This window comes from Malus sylvestris, chromosome 6 (assembly GCF_916048215.2).
Source record: "Malus sylvestris chromosome 6, drMalSylv7.2, whole genome shotgun sequence".
In the NCBI taxonomy this organism is placed as follows: domain Eukaryota; kingdom Viridiplantae; phylum Streptophyta; class Magnoliopsida; order Rosales; family Rosaceae; genus Malus; species Malus sylvestris.
In genome coordinates, this window is record NC_062265.1 from 32,499,593 (window position 1) to 32,516,902 (window position 17,310).

The 17,310-nt window shown below is 36.7% G+C and overlaps 1 protein-coding gene across 1 annotated transcript; it reads left to right on the forward strand.

Moving 5' to 3' along the window:
• The first annotated feature begins 1,326 nt into the window (after positions 1 to 1,326).
• Positions 1,327 to 4,635, forward strand: LOC126627022 (uncharacterized). Its single transcript, XM_050296444.1, has 4 exons — positions 1,327 to 1,626; positions 2,383 to 2,449; positions 3,274 to 3,343; positions 3,666 to 4,635. The coding sequence occupies exon 4, from the start codon at positions 3,670 to 3,672 to the stop codon at positions 4,633 to 4,635; it is 966 nt and encodes a 321-aa protein (XP_050152401.1). The 5' UTR covers positions 1,327 to 1,626; positions 2,383 to 2,449; positions 3,274 to 3,343; positions 3,666 to 3,669.
• Positions 4,636 to 17,310: the final 12,675 nt, after the last annotated feature.

Below are 17,310 nucleotides of genomic sequence, written 5' to 3' on the forward strand. Positions count from 1 at the left end.
GAAGCCACGTGGCATATATGTGGCAGCCACATCATCATTTAACTGATCAATGGATAGAAAATGTAACAGATGTATTATTTTGAAATAAAATAGTACTTAAGATATGAAAGTGAAATGTTTTGAATATATTGTAAGGAATTGAAATAGACCTCAAACCTAAGGTATGAAAGTGTAATTTACCCTAAAAAAAATCAAGACAATAATTCAAATCGAATCCTCACATAAAACTTGGCAGAATAAAAATTTGTGCATTTAATTACAAGCTCTCTTATCACAAGATAATATGTGACGTGATAAGTGTTAGCAAATACATGCAAGAGAGAAATTTTGATAGAGTTTCCCTAGTAGCTCACAAACACGGTTGGATTGAGCGAAGTCAAACAAGAATAAAATATAGTGTTTGTGATGTCTCGTATGTACATTAATAAAAAGTGTCTTACGAATGATGTGATCGGAGTGTCCTACACAAGTGTTTCTCATAATACATCAAACAAGTGCTTTAGTAAAGTCTCACACCCAGTCGGATCGCTTGAGAATATGAATGAATCTCATACTTTTGTAATATGTATCTTGCGAATGACGTAATCAAAATGCATTTACAAACATTTTTCTCACTACATCAAGCAAATACGCATTCCTTAACTATTAAAATTGCATGACTTTTATTTTATTAATCAAGTGATGTACCGAGTTATATTCCCAGCATAATAAAAAATTTCTACAAAACTATGAAGCATGACATACATACACCTCACCTACTTCTTTACCCATGGCCTACTCAACCAACCGACCGCCTGATCTTTAATAAATATAAATATTAAGGGATTAATTGCTTTAATAATTTTCTGACTGAGACAATTATTAAAAGTTCAATGTAATGGCAGCTAGTTAATTAAAATTTTCCCTTATTTTCTTACCATGATGTGACAGAGATTGGAATGCGTCTAACATCAAACTGTTAATATTTGGAAATTCATTATTTTGACCCAAGTATTAAAGTTTCTACCAATAAATAACCATACATATTAATTTTGTCAAATAATTCAGGGATTATTTTGCTCACTACTTTATTTATTATTGTTAAATAATTATATTTTGAACTCGTCCAATAATAATAAATAAGATAATAAATATTACAATTATTGAACGGTGGTGATAAAAAATTCACTCGATAATTAAAGTTCATTTTATTCTGTATGCGTAGAAAAATATTATTGGGTTGGATGGATGTCTGTCACTGTCACAGCCCGTCCCAGAATTACTAAATACCGAGGACGTGAAATTACAAAAACGCCCTTAAACGGGATTAAGGTGCGTAAATTTGGTATTTGTTTTACACTAAGATCTTAAACTAGGGTTTAGATTTACATTTGTTTGGTCTAATAATTTTGTATTGGACTTAGGTGGGATCCCCACCTCCTGAAATCCTTCCCCAAAACCCGTAGGTTGTCTCTCTCCCTCTTTCTTCCTCATCTCTCCCTCAGAAACACTCTCTCTCTCTTACTCTCGAACTCTCTCAAGCTCTCGGACAAACACCAAGAACAACCACAAACGTGCACCAACGTCCAATCTAAGATCATCTTCGTGATCTTGGGAACTTCACGAGCACGGGGGTATAAGTTTCAGGTAAGTTTCATTTCTGAAATCCTAGTTTCAAAACACCCCGTGAATTGACACTGTTCACGAACTTAAAATTGGTTGTGTTTTAGGCTAAAGCAAGATCACCACGAGTCTTAGGAAGTCCTAAGGAGGCTCGGAGTGCCTCGTTTGAACAAAATGGACGTCGGGATCGTCGGGTTCGAGTTTGGCCGAAATTGAGGAATTTTGGAAGGTATGATCTAGTTGTTTTTAGGCCCTAAAACCCTTCCAACGTGATAGTACTTGTTAAATGCTTCATTTTGGTATAAAATGCGAAGAAATTGGTTGAAAAACGAAGGAGAATAGTAGATTTGAAATTTTTCCAGAAACCGGCGAACAGTCGCCGGCGACCGGTGACTCGCCGGAGAAGACAGGGAATCTTCCGTCAAGTTTGACGGAATATTCCGACGCCGTTAGTTAACTTTAACGGAAACCGTTAGTTTTTAACGGAATATACTAGGATTTGACGGAATATTCTCTAACGCCGTTCACTGTAGCCGTCAGTGTGCATGTCACGTGGCCGCGCGTGGGCCGCGCGTAGGTCCGTGCCACGTCAGGCGCGTGGGGGCGCGTGAGGACTCCAAAAATTATTTTAAAAATATGGGGATGATCCTGAGGTTGTGTAGGTCACTGTGGTATATTCATATACCCAATTTGAGCATCGTATGAAGAATTAATTACCTAGTTTGGTTTAGGTGCGTTAAATGTGCGTTAAATGATTGTTTTAAGTTATTTCACTTCTAGGTGGAACTTTTAACGAGGACGAGCACATCCAGGGGCGTCAAGGGGGTTACGACCCGGCGACATACCAGTGAGTGGGCATTTGTTTTTATATATACCTATATACTCGATTTCCCCAGAAATCAAATTTAAATGAAAAGTATATTGAAATGAAATGAAATATGATGTGATTGCCATGCATAGAATATTATGGATATTATGAACTGTCGTATGATGCATATATGTATGATGGTGCTGTGGAAGCACAGGTAAGTATTTAATTAATATTATGATGATGATGATGATATATTGAGCTCATATCCTGCACCATGGTTTAGTGCTTATAGTATTCACCGCATCGCACGCTCGCCTTGGATCCAAGTAGATGCTGGTCGTACAGTCCACGCGGAGTGGGTACGACGGGCCAGTCGTAGAGTGTTAGTGAGATTATGACTGGTGGGTGACCTTAGGTTATTGTATACAGATGATTGATGAGAGAAGCACTAGAGCGAATATTACCATGAGTCGTTCAAACTACATTAGTTAGTTCCGACTTATGTGCAGAAGGCCGGACAGGTCACGCGGAGTGACTCCGGCAGAGAGTGAGATTGATAGATGTTGAGCTCTAGGTTCAATCGTTCAGGGCTATTAGAGGGCCTACGATTGATTATTTCTTTTACCTGATTATATTATGTTAATGCATTCATACTAAACTGTTGAAATTGGCATGGTACATTCTTTATTGAATCTGTCATAAGATTGATGATTGAGACAGTTGAGATATATATGCTATATACTATTTTTCTGGGAAAGTATACAGGTTTTCCAAAAAGGGGTTATAATTGTGGATTTATGAAATGATTTGGAAAAGATTGATTTTCGCCCACTCACGTTTTCTGTTTTTCGCCCCTCCAGGTTCTAGTTGATAGTTGAGGCGTTGGTGGCCTACGAGGACTGCTTCGGCGTTCTGACAGACTAAATAAATGTAGGATTCACCCGAGGGTGTTGTAAAATAGTTATGTTCCTACTTGACTGCACCTAGATGCTTATGCTCTGTTTATGTGTGTTTAGTACACTCTTATGCACATAGAATGCTAGGTTGTAAATAACTGCAATTAGTGGTTTTTTGTTGACTCGTATTTTATTATTAAATCGTTTCCGCTTGCGTTATGGTTACGTCACACTCACGTGACGGCCAGCACGTCCTAGTCTTCGGGTTAGGGTGTGTCAGTTTGGTATCAGAGCATAGGTTGCAGTCCTGTATAACTAATGAGTTCTTCTATTGATTTTGTTATGTTTTCTGTCAGAATTATGCCGCCTCGTAGAGATCCTCGCCGTGCTGCTGAGCCTAATTTCCCCGATATAACTCAGTTAGGGGCAGCAATGGCTCAAGCTTTTCAGGCTAATATCCGTCCTCCTCAGAGAACGCCCGTAGAGACGATGTATAATCTGAAATTGGAAACCTTTGAGGGAAATGAAGGTTATGAAGGGGCAGAAAAGTGGTTGGATCGAATTGAGCAGACCTTTCAAGTGATGCAAAGTCAGGGAAACCTGCCAGCTAATAGATGGGTGGAGACTACCACCTGGTTTTTGGGCCGTGAGCCAGCTGCGTGGTGGATAAATCAGTCGAGGCACATGGCACCTGAAAGGGCAGCCGAATGGGAGGTATTTAAGGAAAATTTTATGAAGAGATTTGTTCCTCCGGAATATATAGATCGCAAGAAACAGGAATTCACCAGTCTGAAGCAGAGAAATATGTCTGCACATGAGTACTACAGGAAGTTTACTGATTTATCCCGTTATGATTCTGATTTAGCGGGTAATCAAGCAGAAATGCTTCGTCGTTTCAAGCTAGGATCTAAGAAGAAGTACAGAACGTTTGCCAATGCACTTCCCTGTGCCGATTATCATGAGTATTTTGAGATTCTGGTCCGGATGGAAGACTCTGATAATCTTCCGGACAGTGAGGATGAAGAGGATAAGGGTAATGGTCAGAAGAAAAATGAGAAAGGTAAAGGTGTTTCCATTCCAGGACCTCGTCAGATGCAGAATTTCAAGAAAAGTGGAATGAGTTCGAGTTCTTCCAGTGGTGGATTTAGTGCCACAGGTCCGAGGAGAGGAGGTGGTAGGTTTGGTAATGGACCTAGATTTTCTGGTCAGAGAGGCTTTAGTGGTGCTGGTAATTCGGGTTCTCCGTTATGTCGCCGTTGTAATTTCCGACATCATGGGGAATGTAGGAGAAGCAGTGGTGCATGCTTTACATGTGGTCAGACATGACATAGAGCTATGTATTGTCCCCAGAATCAGCAGAGGCCCCAGCAGCCTGTTATGCCAACATCAGCACCGACTCAACAGAACTTTAATTCAGGCAGTTATGGCCAGGGTGGTCGTGGTGGTGCTTATCACTATCAGGGTGATGCTGCTCCTTATGCTCCGGGACAGTATCACTATTCCCAGGATCCTTATTTTCAGAGTGGATATTCTCAGGATCAGGGAGGTTATACTTCATATCCGTCTATGCCAGCTAGCGGATCTCAGTGGTATCAGGGGGGTCAGCCCCAACAGAGCGGAGTTGCTGCTAGTAGTACAGGGTCGTTTAGGCCGCCTGCCCAGGCAGGTCAAGGACGTACTCACCAGGGACGAGGTAACCAGAGTGGCAGAGGTCGTGGAGGACGACAGCCAGCTCAGGGACGTGTTAACCACATCTCGCTGCAAGATGCTCAGAACCATCCAGACTTGATTATGGGTACGTTGAATATTCTTGGTCATTTTGCTAGAGTCTTGATTGATTGTGGTGCTACACACTCTGTGATTTCTCATACATTTGCTCAAATAACGCAACCTCATCCTTCACCTCTAGGGTTTGATTTAGAGTTTGCTATGCCTAGAGGGGATAAATGTTATGTTGATAGTTTTTACTCTGGGTGTCCAGTGATGGTAGATAATGTCATTATGCCTGCTAATCTTATCCCGTTAGACATCGTGGATTTTGATGTGATTTTAGGGGCGGATTGGTTGCATTATAATCGCGCCCATATAGATTGTTACGGGAAATCAGTTACTTTTCTTCGTCCTGGACTACCCGAGGTTACATTTGTGGGTGAAAGAAGTGGGGTGAGGCATGGTGTTATTTCAGCCATAAGGGCGAAGAAATTGTTATCCAAGGGTTGTCAGGGATACTTGCCACATGTGGTGTTAAATGATGTTGATTCCGGTAGTGTGGAGGAAGTCGGAGTAGTCAGACACTATCCTGATGTATTTCCAGATGATTTACCTGGGTTGCCTCCAGATAGAGATGTGGAATTTTCGATTGAATTGCTTCCAGGTACGAACCCTATCTCTTTGACTCCTTATAGAATGGCACCAGCGGAATTAAGAGAGTTGAAAATTCAATTGCAAGAGTTAATTGATAAAGGTTTCATTCAGCCTAGTTCTTCACCTTGGGGAGCTCCAGTGTTGTTTGTAAGAAAGAAAGATGGAACTTTGAGATTGTGCATTGATTACAGGCAATTGAATCGGGTGACGATTAAAAACCGTTATCCCTTGCCTCGTATAGATGATTTGTTTGATCAGCTCAAAGGTGCCTGTGTGTTTTCTAAGATCGATTTGAGGTCTGGGTATTATCAATTAAAGATTAAAGATGAGGATGTTCATAAAACAGCTTTCAGGACTCGTTATGGGCATTATGAGTTTTTGGTGATGCCATTTGGATTAACGAACGCTCCTGCAGCTTTCATGAGATTGATGAATGAAGTATTCCAGGAATATCTTGACAAGTTTGTTATTGTTTTTATTGATGACATCCTGGTATATTCTAAGTCGAAATCAGACCATATTCGACATCTTAACTTGGTGTTAAGGAAATTGAGGGAACACCGGTTATATGCCAAATTTAGTAAATGTCAATTTTGGCTGGATCAAGTGGCATTTTTGGGACATGTGGTATCAGCTCAAGGAATTCAAGTGGATCCTCAAAAGATAGCAGCAGTGGAAAATTGGGAACAACCTCGAACGGTCACTGAGGTGCGGAGTTTTCTTGGTTTGGCAGGTTATTATAGACGGTTTGTTCAAGACTTTTCTATGATTGCCTTGCCATTAACGAAGTTAACCAGGAAGGATGTTAAGTTTGAATGGGATGAAAGTTGTGAGCAAAGTTTCCAGCAGTTGAAGTATTGCCTTACTCATGCACCTGTGTTAGTACTTCCTGATGATAACGGTAACTTCGAGATCTACAGTGATGCTTCTTTGAATGGTTTGGGTTGTGTTTTGATGCAGCATAGCAGAGTGATTGCCTATGCTTCTAGGCAGTTGAAGACTCATGAAAGAAACTATCCGACTCACGATCTTGAGTTGGCAGCTATTGTGTTTGCTTTGAAGATTTGGAGACATTATCTCTATGGCGAGAAATGTAAGATCTTTACCGATCATAAAAGCCTTCAGTACCTTTTCACTCAGCATGATCTTAATCTTCGTCAGAGAAGATGGTTGGAATTGTTAAGTGATTATGATTGCACGATTGAGTACCATCCGGGTCGTGCAAATGTGGTAGCTGATGCTCTGAGTAGAAAACCTCAAGGGCGACTTAATGCTTTGTATGCCAGTCGTGTTTCTCTTCTGGCAGAGTTGAGATCTACTGGAGTAGAGTTAGAATTGGAAGAGCAAAGTGAAGCTTTTCTTGCCAGTTTTCAAGTCAAGCCAGTTTTAATTGATCGGGTGCTTGCAGCTCAATCGTGGGATGAAGAGATTCAAGAATTGATCAATTTAAGAAATGAAGGGAAGAAGAAAGATCTCAAGATCCGAGGATCAGATGGTATGCTTATGCAAGAGAACAGGATGTATGTGCCTAATAATGAGGAACTGAAGAAAGAAATCTTGGATGAAGCACATTGTTCGGCTTATGCTATGCACCCAGGAGGAACTAAAATGTATCATACCATTCGACCATTCTATTATTGGCCGGGTATGAAGAGGGAGATTGCGGAGTATGTTAGTAGGTGTATTGTTTGCCAGCAGGTTAAGGCTGAAAGAAAGAAGCCGTTTGGGAGATTGCAACCACTTCCCGTTCCCCAGTGGAAATGGGAGAATATAACGATGGATTTTGTGTATAAGCTGCCACGTACACGAAATGGTTTTGATGGCATTTGGGTGGTTGTAGATCGACTTACCAAATCAGCACATTTTATTCCAGTAAGGGAGAAGTATTCTTTAAATAAGTTGGCTCAGTTATTCATATCGAAGGTTGTAAAGTATCATGGTGTCCCAGTGAATATTATTTCTGATCGAGATCCAAGATTTACTTCTAAGTTTTGGATAGCTTTTCAAGAAGCTTTGGGGTACTAGATTGCTTTACAGTACAGCTTATCATCCACAGACAGATAGTCAGTCAGAGAGAACTATTCAGACACTCGAGGATATGTTGAGATCCTCTGTGATGCAATTTGGTGATTCTTGGCATGATCGTTTGGATTTGATGGAGTTTGCCTACAATAATAGTTTTCATTCGAGTATTGGAATGTCTCCATTTGAAGCACTTTATGGTAAAGCTTGTCGTACGCCATTATGTTGGTCAGAGGTCGGTGAAAGAATACTTGAAGGGCCAGAGATTGTGGATGAGACTACTCAGAATATTCAGGTAATTAAATCTAACCTGAAAGTGGCCCAGGATAGACAAAAGAGCCTAGCGGATCGACATACCACGGACAGAATGTATAATGTGGGCGACTATGTTTTTCTGAAATTATCGCCTTGGAGAGGTGTGGTTCGCTTTGGAAAGAAAGGAAAGCTAAGTCCCAGGTACATTGGACCTTATGAGATCACTGAGAGGATTGGTGAAGTTGCTTACAGGTTGGAGCTACCTCCAGAGTTGTCTAAGGTACATAATGTGTTCCATGTCTCGATGCTTCGGCATTATGTGTCAGATCCTTCACATGTGATTCCTCCTCAACCATTGGAAATTAATCCGGATTTGACGTATGATGAGGAACCAGTGACTATACTGGATTGGAAAGATAAGACTTTGAGGAATAAGACCGTGAGCTTGGTAAAAGTATTGTGGAGAAACCATTCAGCTGAAGAAGCTACATGGGAAACAGAAGAACGAATGAGAGTTATGTATCCGAGGTTATTCTATGACTTTTGATGTTCTGGTTAGTGATTGGAATTTCGGGGACGAAATTCTATAAGGAGGGGAGATTGTCACAGCCCGTCCCAGAATTACTAAATACCGAGGACGTGAAATTACAAAAACGCCCTTAAACGGGATTAAGGTGCGTAAATTTGGTATTTGTTTTACACTAAGATCTTAAACTAGGGTTTAGATTTACATTTGTTTGGTCTAATAATTTTGTATTGGACTTAGGTGGGATCCCCACCTCCTGAAATCCTTCCCCAAAACCCGTAGGTTGTCTCTCTCCCTCTTTCTTCCTCATCTCTCCCTCAGAAACACTCTCTCTCTCTTACTCTCGAACTCTCTCAAGCTCTCGGACAAACACCAAGAACAACCACAAACGTGCACCAACGTCCAATCTAAGATCATCTTCGTGATCTTGGGAACTTCACGAGCACGGGGGTATAAGTTTCAGGTAAGTTTCATTTCTGAAATCCTAGTTTCAAAACACCCCGTGAATTGACACTGTTCACGAACTTAAAATTGGTTGTGTTTTAGGCTAAAGCAAGATCACCACGAGTCTTAGGAAGTCCTAAGGAGGCTCGGAGTGCCTCGTTTGAACAAAATGGACGTCGGGATCGTCGGGTTCGAGTTTGGCCGAAATTGAGGAATTTTGGAAGGTATGATCTAGTTGTTTTTAGGCCCTAAAACCCTTCCAACGTGATAGTACTTGTTAAATGCTTCATTTTGGTATAAAATGCGAAGAAATTGGTTGAAAAACGAAGGAGAATAGTAGATTTGAAATTTTTCCAGAAACCGGCGAACAGTCGCCGGCGACCGGTGACTCGCCGGAGAAGACAGGGAATCTTCCGTCAAGTTTGACGGAATATTCCGACGCCGTTAGTTAACTTTAACGGAAACCGTTAGTTTTTAACGGAATATACTAGGATTTGACGGAATATTCTCTAACGCCGTTCACTGTAGCCGTCAGTGTGCATGTCACGTGGCCGCGCGTGGGCCGCGCGTAGGTCCGTGCCACGTCAGGCGCGTGGGGGCGCGTGAGGACTCCAAAAATTATTTTAAAAATATGGGGATGATCCTGAGGTTGTGTAGGTCACTGTGGTATATTCATATACCCAATTTGAGCATCGTATGAAGAATTAATTACCTAGTTTGGTTTAGGTGCGTTAAATGTGCGTTAAATGATTGTTTTAAGTTATTTCACTTCTAGGTGGAACTTTTAACGAGGACGAGCACATCCAGGGGCGTCAAGGGGGTTACGACCCGGCGACATACCAGTGAGTGGGCATTTGTTTTTATATATACCTATATACTCGATTTCCCCAGAAATCAAATTTAAATGAAAAGTATATTGAAATGAAATGAAATATGATGTGATTGCCATGCATAGAATATTATGGATATTATGAACTGTCGTATGATGCATATATGTATGATGGTGCTGTGGAAGCACAGGTAAGTATTTAATTAATATTATGATGATGATGATGATATATTGAGCTCATATCCTGCACCATGGTTTAGTGCTTATAGTATTCACCGCATCGCACGCTCGCCTTGGATCCAAGTAGATGCTGGTCGTACAGTCCACGCGGAGTGGGTACGACGGGCCAGTCGTAGAGTGTTAGTGAGATTATGACTGGTGGGTGACCTTAGGTTATTGTATACAGATGATTGATGAGAGAAGCACTAGAGCGAATATTACCATGAGTCGTTCAAACTACATTAGGTAGTTCCGACTTATGTGCAGAAGGCCGGACAGGTCACGCGGAGTGACTCCGGCAGAGAGTGAGATTGATAGATGTTGAGCTCTAGGTTCAATCGTTCAGGGCTATTAGAGGGCCTACGATTGATTATTTCTTTTACCTGATTATATTATGTTAATGCATTCATACTAAACTGTTGAAATTGGCATGGTACATTCTTTATTGAATCTGTCATAAGATTGATGATTGAGACAGTTGAGATATATATGCTATATACTATTTTTCTGGGAAAGTATACAGGTTTTCCAAAAAGGGGTTATAATTGTGGATTTATGAAATGATTTGGAAAAGATTGATTTTCGCCCACTCACGTTTTCTGTTTTTCGCCCCTCCAGGTTCTAGTTGATAGTTGAGGCGTTGGTGGCCTACGAGGACTGCTTCGGCGTTCTGACAGACTAAATAAATGTAGGATTCACCCGAGGGTGTTGTAAAATAGTTATGTTCCTACTTGACTGCACCTAGATGCTTATGCTCTGTTTATGTGTGTTTAGTACACTCTTATGCACATAGAATGCTAGGTTGTAAATAACTGCAATTAGTGGTTTTTTGTTGACTCGTATTTTATTATTAAATCGTTTCCGCTTGCGTTATGGTTACGTCACACTCACGTGACGGCCAGCACGTCCTAGTCTTCGGGTTAGGGTGTGTCAGTCACCATGTCATATTTCAAAGTAGAAATTAAGGACGTTAGGGATGAAAAGTAATTTCGTATCCGATACGTCCCCCACATGCTCTTATTTTAAGTACTATCAAACCTACGTACCAATAAATGGTTTAAATAGCATGACTAAACAAGTAAAAATGTTCTTGGGTGGATTAATTGGTAAATTTACTTTGTCCTTGGTAGATGATCTGATTGAATGCATGTTTTTTAGTTTGAAATAATCGATAGGTTGATGTTATTCATGTACTTATTTTTACCTCTCGCATAATATTCTTAATTTTCGACTATCGAATAAGATAACTTGAAGAAGATTAATGAACACAAATTAACAAGAGAGTATTAAAAAAAAAAAAAATGTGTGATTAATACTCTCCTAATCGATACTCATGAATGGTAAATGAATCCAAAAAGTAGCTAGGATGAATGCATGTTTCATTAGAGAATGTATATAATTATGAATTACTAACTATTAAGGTTTTATTTCGAATAAAGGTATATTTCGATAAATTGATGTATGATACTGGAACGTTAACACGTGTTATAACAATTTTTTTTTCAGCTAAATAAATTCATGGTTACAATAATGCAGTCACATTGTTTCACAACAAAAATGTGTAGTACTAAAAACATTGTCATGTGATATAACTTATTATTTATAATATACCATAAAATATAAAACATCATTCATTCTCATTATAACACATGAATTTGTAATACCATGCAACTGTATTACAATATGATATCATATTGTTGGATATATATATGGGGTTTTTGAACTTTAATCCCTCAAGAAGATTAAAATTTAAAAAAAAGTCTGGTGTTAGATTAAATATTGATTTTAGTCCCTAATGTGCCCTTAATTCAAAATAATTAATGTGCATTTTATTTAATGTCTCCCATTAAATATTTAAATTTACTAATACACAAATTTTAATTTATTTTTTTACCAAAAAAGAGTTTTTTAATTTATTAATTTTATTTAACATTATTCAAACTTGAAAGACTCAATTAATGTACCTAAATGTTAGTATCGAAATATATTATATTGAACTAATATATTCAAATGTTAGTACCGAAATGTATGTACCTAAATATATGCACTGAAATGTATTAATATTAAATTAATGTATCTAAATGTATGTACCGAAATGTATGCACTGAAATGTTAGTACCGAAAATGTATTATATTGAATTAATGTACCTAAATGTTTGTATCGAAATGTATGTACCGAAATGTGCGTACCTAAATGTATGCACCGAAATGTATTATAATGAATTTAATATACCTAAATGAAGAAGATAACGTACATCAAAATATATTGTATAACAAAAATTAGTTTATCTAAATGTTCACAACAAAATATATTACGATGAATGAAATGAAAATAAAAATTATAATGAAATAAAATTAATACATTAAAAATTAGAAAGAAAAAGATAAATAATTAAAAAATCAAAATATAATTAATAAATGAGGTTATTAATGTATCAAGGGACTAAAATTAGATTTTGATCTTACTCATGGTTTTAATCAAAAAGTCATTTTTGCCAAGGATTAAAATGAAATTTTCTATATATATATATATATATATATCATGTTGTGAATGTGGAAAATTACATTTCCTATTTAATAATCTCTATATGATTTTATTAGTGAAAGAAAATGTCAAAGTCATATAGATTGAGGTTTTAGATTGGTTTGCTAATTTTGGAAGTTGACTTGTCCCATTGCACTTTGCAAACTTGAAGTGAAGGAATGCACAAAACTTTGCCACATTATAAAATTTGAGCAACGTGCGCACCATGCCATTGCCACTATCCAATTCATACATCATTTAAAAAATGGTGAGTCCAACACTCAAAATATTAATACATTTATTTCTTTCCCAAATGGTGGAAGAACTCGAACATGTCAACCACTTTAGAAATCTAAGTGCTAAATATATATGTACTCGTTTGAAGTGCTTTTAAAATGACTGGAAGCGTTTTTTTGTTTCAAAAACACTTGAAGTGTTTTTTCATGATTCACTTTTGCTTTTTTTGTCTTTTTTACAAAGAATTGGTTTCAAAACTGTTTTTACTCATTTTAGAAGTACTTCCAAACAAGTCATATATATGTTAAATTGTAAGCTCAATAAGGTAGCTTTCTATTACTATCTAGACAAGGAAATTTAACCACCACACTAAGCACCCATTAATTCCCATCCTACTTCTTTTATGCAACTTCATCATTGATCTAAAGACTATGATATGTAATTTTTTTAGGGGAACTACCAAAATTTGAGATCTTAGCACTTTATACAATAGTGTGTGAGTGAGCGCTAACAAATAAGTAAATTAATATGATACTGATATTCACAATAATTCAATGATCTCCACTGTTTAAGTTTTAGGTTATTGGTATATGATCGTTTTTGTTTAAGTTTTAGGTTATTGGTATAGGATCGTTTTTGTAAAGATTTCACTCGTATCATAAAATTAGTGGCTAGTGATATAATAATGGATTAAGATTTTGAGCATTATTCCACGGATTCATGATAGTTTTGAGTGTATATTTTGATGGAAATCGACTATGTGAGGTTATGATATATTCAAAGTATATGAGCTTTCTTTACCAGCCACCTTTGGGTGTCTACTATTTGAGTCTCTGTGGAGGATCTTTCTTTATAGATTGAAACCCTTTTATGTTATTTCATTTATGTACTTTTTGAGTCTTTATGTAGGATCTTTCTTCGTTGCGCATGCTTTGTTTGTATAAATGACGTCTTCTTTTTATATGCATATTATTTCTAAGATTACTTACTTTGTAATCTGTCGGTTATGACTTTGTTTTATTAATGTTCTCTACGTTTGACAAAAAAAAAGTTCGCTCGAACCAACCCCGCATATAACATTTCTTCATTTCCATTGACCCATTTATGCCCATGTAATTCATTCAATTTAATATGTTACAAATTCTTTTCCTCTTAGAAAGATCCTCACACACCAACCCCGATTGGGAATTAACTACTAGATTAATTAATACCAAATCATCTTGTTAATGTCGAATGATTCGCAAAGAACTATTAAAAAAATATAAAGAACAATAAAATATATATTATATTAAGGTTCGTTAGATATAGATCTTTGCAACTCTTATTTTATAGACAAAAACCCACATAATTATAAACATCCAAATAAAACCCAAATTTAAAAATGACTATCAAGTATAGAAGTAATTGACCTATTATTACAAAATATTTACAACTTGTACCACAATATTCAAAATAAAATCAATAAATGTTATTACTCACCTTAATTACAATGAAAATATAATTATTGCACATATTATTGCCCCTAACACACACATATATGCGTTCAAATGTATATATTACTACCATAAGCTCAATATATACGTGTGTGTGTGTGTGTACACAAATATATAGTTTACCTATATATATACATGCACAATACTACATATATGATCAAACATATTAAACTAATTAATCTACCTATATTTAAATTTATGATGAGCAAATAACATATAGTTTGTAGGTAAATTAATATTGAATCAAATAACATTCTTTTATTTTGTAGGTAATTTATTAATTATGTATTATTACATATATTTGGCACATTTTATTATTATAAGATATATGTACAAACAATAGGTAAATTAATCTTGAATAAAATACAATTGCTTTATTTTGTAAGTAAATTAATTTTGAATCAAAAAATATTTCTTCATTATGTAGGTATTTTATTTTTATGTATCATCATATATATTGGGCACATTTTATATTATATGTACAAATAATAGGTAAACTAGTATTGAATAAAATAATAATACTTTTTTATGTAGGTACATTATTTTGCATATATTGGGTATGCTTTATTATGTAGGTAAATTATTTTGCTTGAATTTCTATGTATATCAAGTTTTTTTTTTTTTTTTGTGTGTTATATATATGTGTGTGTGAAATAATTTACCTACATTTATATGTAAAATATAATTTTATTGACTTAATTGAGCATGTATTACTACATTTATTAGACATGTTTTATTGTTATTATATATTAGACAATGAATTTATTATTTTTTTATTTTTGTAAAATCATTAATTCTCCCTTACAATTTGCATGGAATTAATTGTGTAAATCAAACATTCAAATAGGGGTGTTTTGGACATCCAAATTTTTTAAATGTGTAAAGTCAAATATAATTAATGAATTTGTTGATGTGGAATCTAGTCAATGAGTTTTATTTGAGTAAAAAACTTATATCGGATTTTATATGGAGAAAATTAAGTTTTAAGGGCTAAAGTCATATTTTCATTAAACAGAAATATAACCTTCACAAATGAATTAGAATCAACCACAAAGTGTTTTTTCAGAGGAAATCAGCCCCAAAGCTTAATATTATTGCTCAAACAATTCCTATCACTAAAACAATTGTTCATTTTTCTTCAAAAGAAATATAAAAAAAAACTGTTAATTACCTTAAATTTGTTTAGCAGTTTATTAAAATGTGAGTTAACTTCTTTTTTTTCAACGATAATAAAATTACGAAAAAAGCCTCCAGGGCAATTAGATCCCATGAATGAAGTTTAATAACAATAACCAAGCTGACTTCGATTGAGGAGGACGAAATTTTAAACATAACTGATTATCCGCAGACGATTGCCCCTAGAGGCTAAGGGTTTGTTTGATATCTTATTTGAAATTTTTTATAATTTCTCAAAACATTTCTTAAGAATTTTTCTTGAAAACAATTTTCTTTAAGACTAAAAAACTTGTTTGTATGTGATTTAAAAATTTAAAAACTTGTTTGGTATGCGATTTAAAAATTTTAAATCTTACAACTTAAACTGGACAAAAAGATCCATAAAAAGGGGGTCGAGAGAGAAAGAGGAGAGATGAGGAAATAACGTAAGAGATGATTGGAGAAAAGAGAAAGAAGTGAGAAGATCGAAGGAGATATAGAGGAAGAGGAGTGAGAGAAATAATTGAGAGAATGAAGAGAGCGAATTGGAGAAGAGACGAAAAATGTAAAAAAAAAAAAAAGAGAAGGGGGAGAGAGAAAGAAGAAGAAAGAGATAGATTTGGAGTGAGAGGATAGGAGGAAGAGAAAAGGAATGAGTGAGTTTAAGTTTAAAAACTCACTTTTTGTGTTTTTAGATATAGACTATATTTTTGAGTTAGTCTTGAGTTCAGTTTTTGAAAATAATCCTACCAAACAAGTTTTTAAGGCCTAAAACTTGAAAATTATTTTTGAGTTTAAAAAATTAGATTCAAGTAGAGTACCAAACATGCTATAAAACATCCGTAACGAAATTAGCTTTACGTATGTTAATTAACCTTTTATTTTTAGGAAAATAATACTAACTTTTTTTTTTGGTAAAAATAAAATAAATATTTGCTTTCTAAAATGAATAAATACAAGGAGAAGAATTTTCTACCCTTCTATTCTCATCATTTTTCATCCCCTCCTTTCACATATTATTTTTTATTTTATTATCTATATAAAAAAATCAATATAAAATATTAACATAACTTAACTGTGACCGTTCAAATAGAAAATGATAAAAGGATAAAGAGATTAAAAGGGTAGAGAATTTTGGTCCTAAATAGAAATCACTTGAAAGAGCGTCTGGCTCAAAGCATGGAGAAAACTAGATCCGCTGCGGCCTGTGGATCTTCCTTCTCCAACAGTCCAACTCAACCGCGTGAGAGCGTGACTACACGCCCCAATGGATCCAGCCGCGCTTCCCAAATCCACCGCCACGCAGCTGAAGAGCGCGTGAAACATCTACATCCCCCTCCGCTGTACACTTGACAATGCACTTACACCCCCGTCGCATTCCGGTTAGGATCGGGACCCACAGTCCCCCTCACCCATGCGTCTGTTTCGACACGTGTCCCGACAGCTCCCTCGCAAGGTATCTACGTACAACCGGCCTTCTCCTCCGAAAACGACGTCGTGCTTGTCGCCGTTTACAAGGCCGAACCGACACTCGGAGGGTGCAAAGTTGCTGCCACTATACTTATCGCCAAAATACCGTCCCACGTCAGACAAACTGCAAACCAACATAGTGATTAGAGCCCCCTAATCATAAAATTAAAAGCTTAATCCTTAATTATTATTTCCGAGTGCGGGACCGGCGAAACGAGAGTTTCCAACTTCTCGCGATATATTGTCGGCGTCTTGGATGGGCCGCAATCGAACCGGCGACAACGTAACCACAATCTGATTCGGAGCCACGATATAGCCCTCGACGTGTCAAGAACCGAGGTCGGATCGGCGACACGTGTGCAGGAATAATTGGGGTGGGGCCCTGCCGGACCGCCGTATGGCTCGCTGGAATTTATTGGAGGCTTTGGGCACTTTTAAGCAAATGTGTTAAGCACGGAAAAGC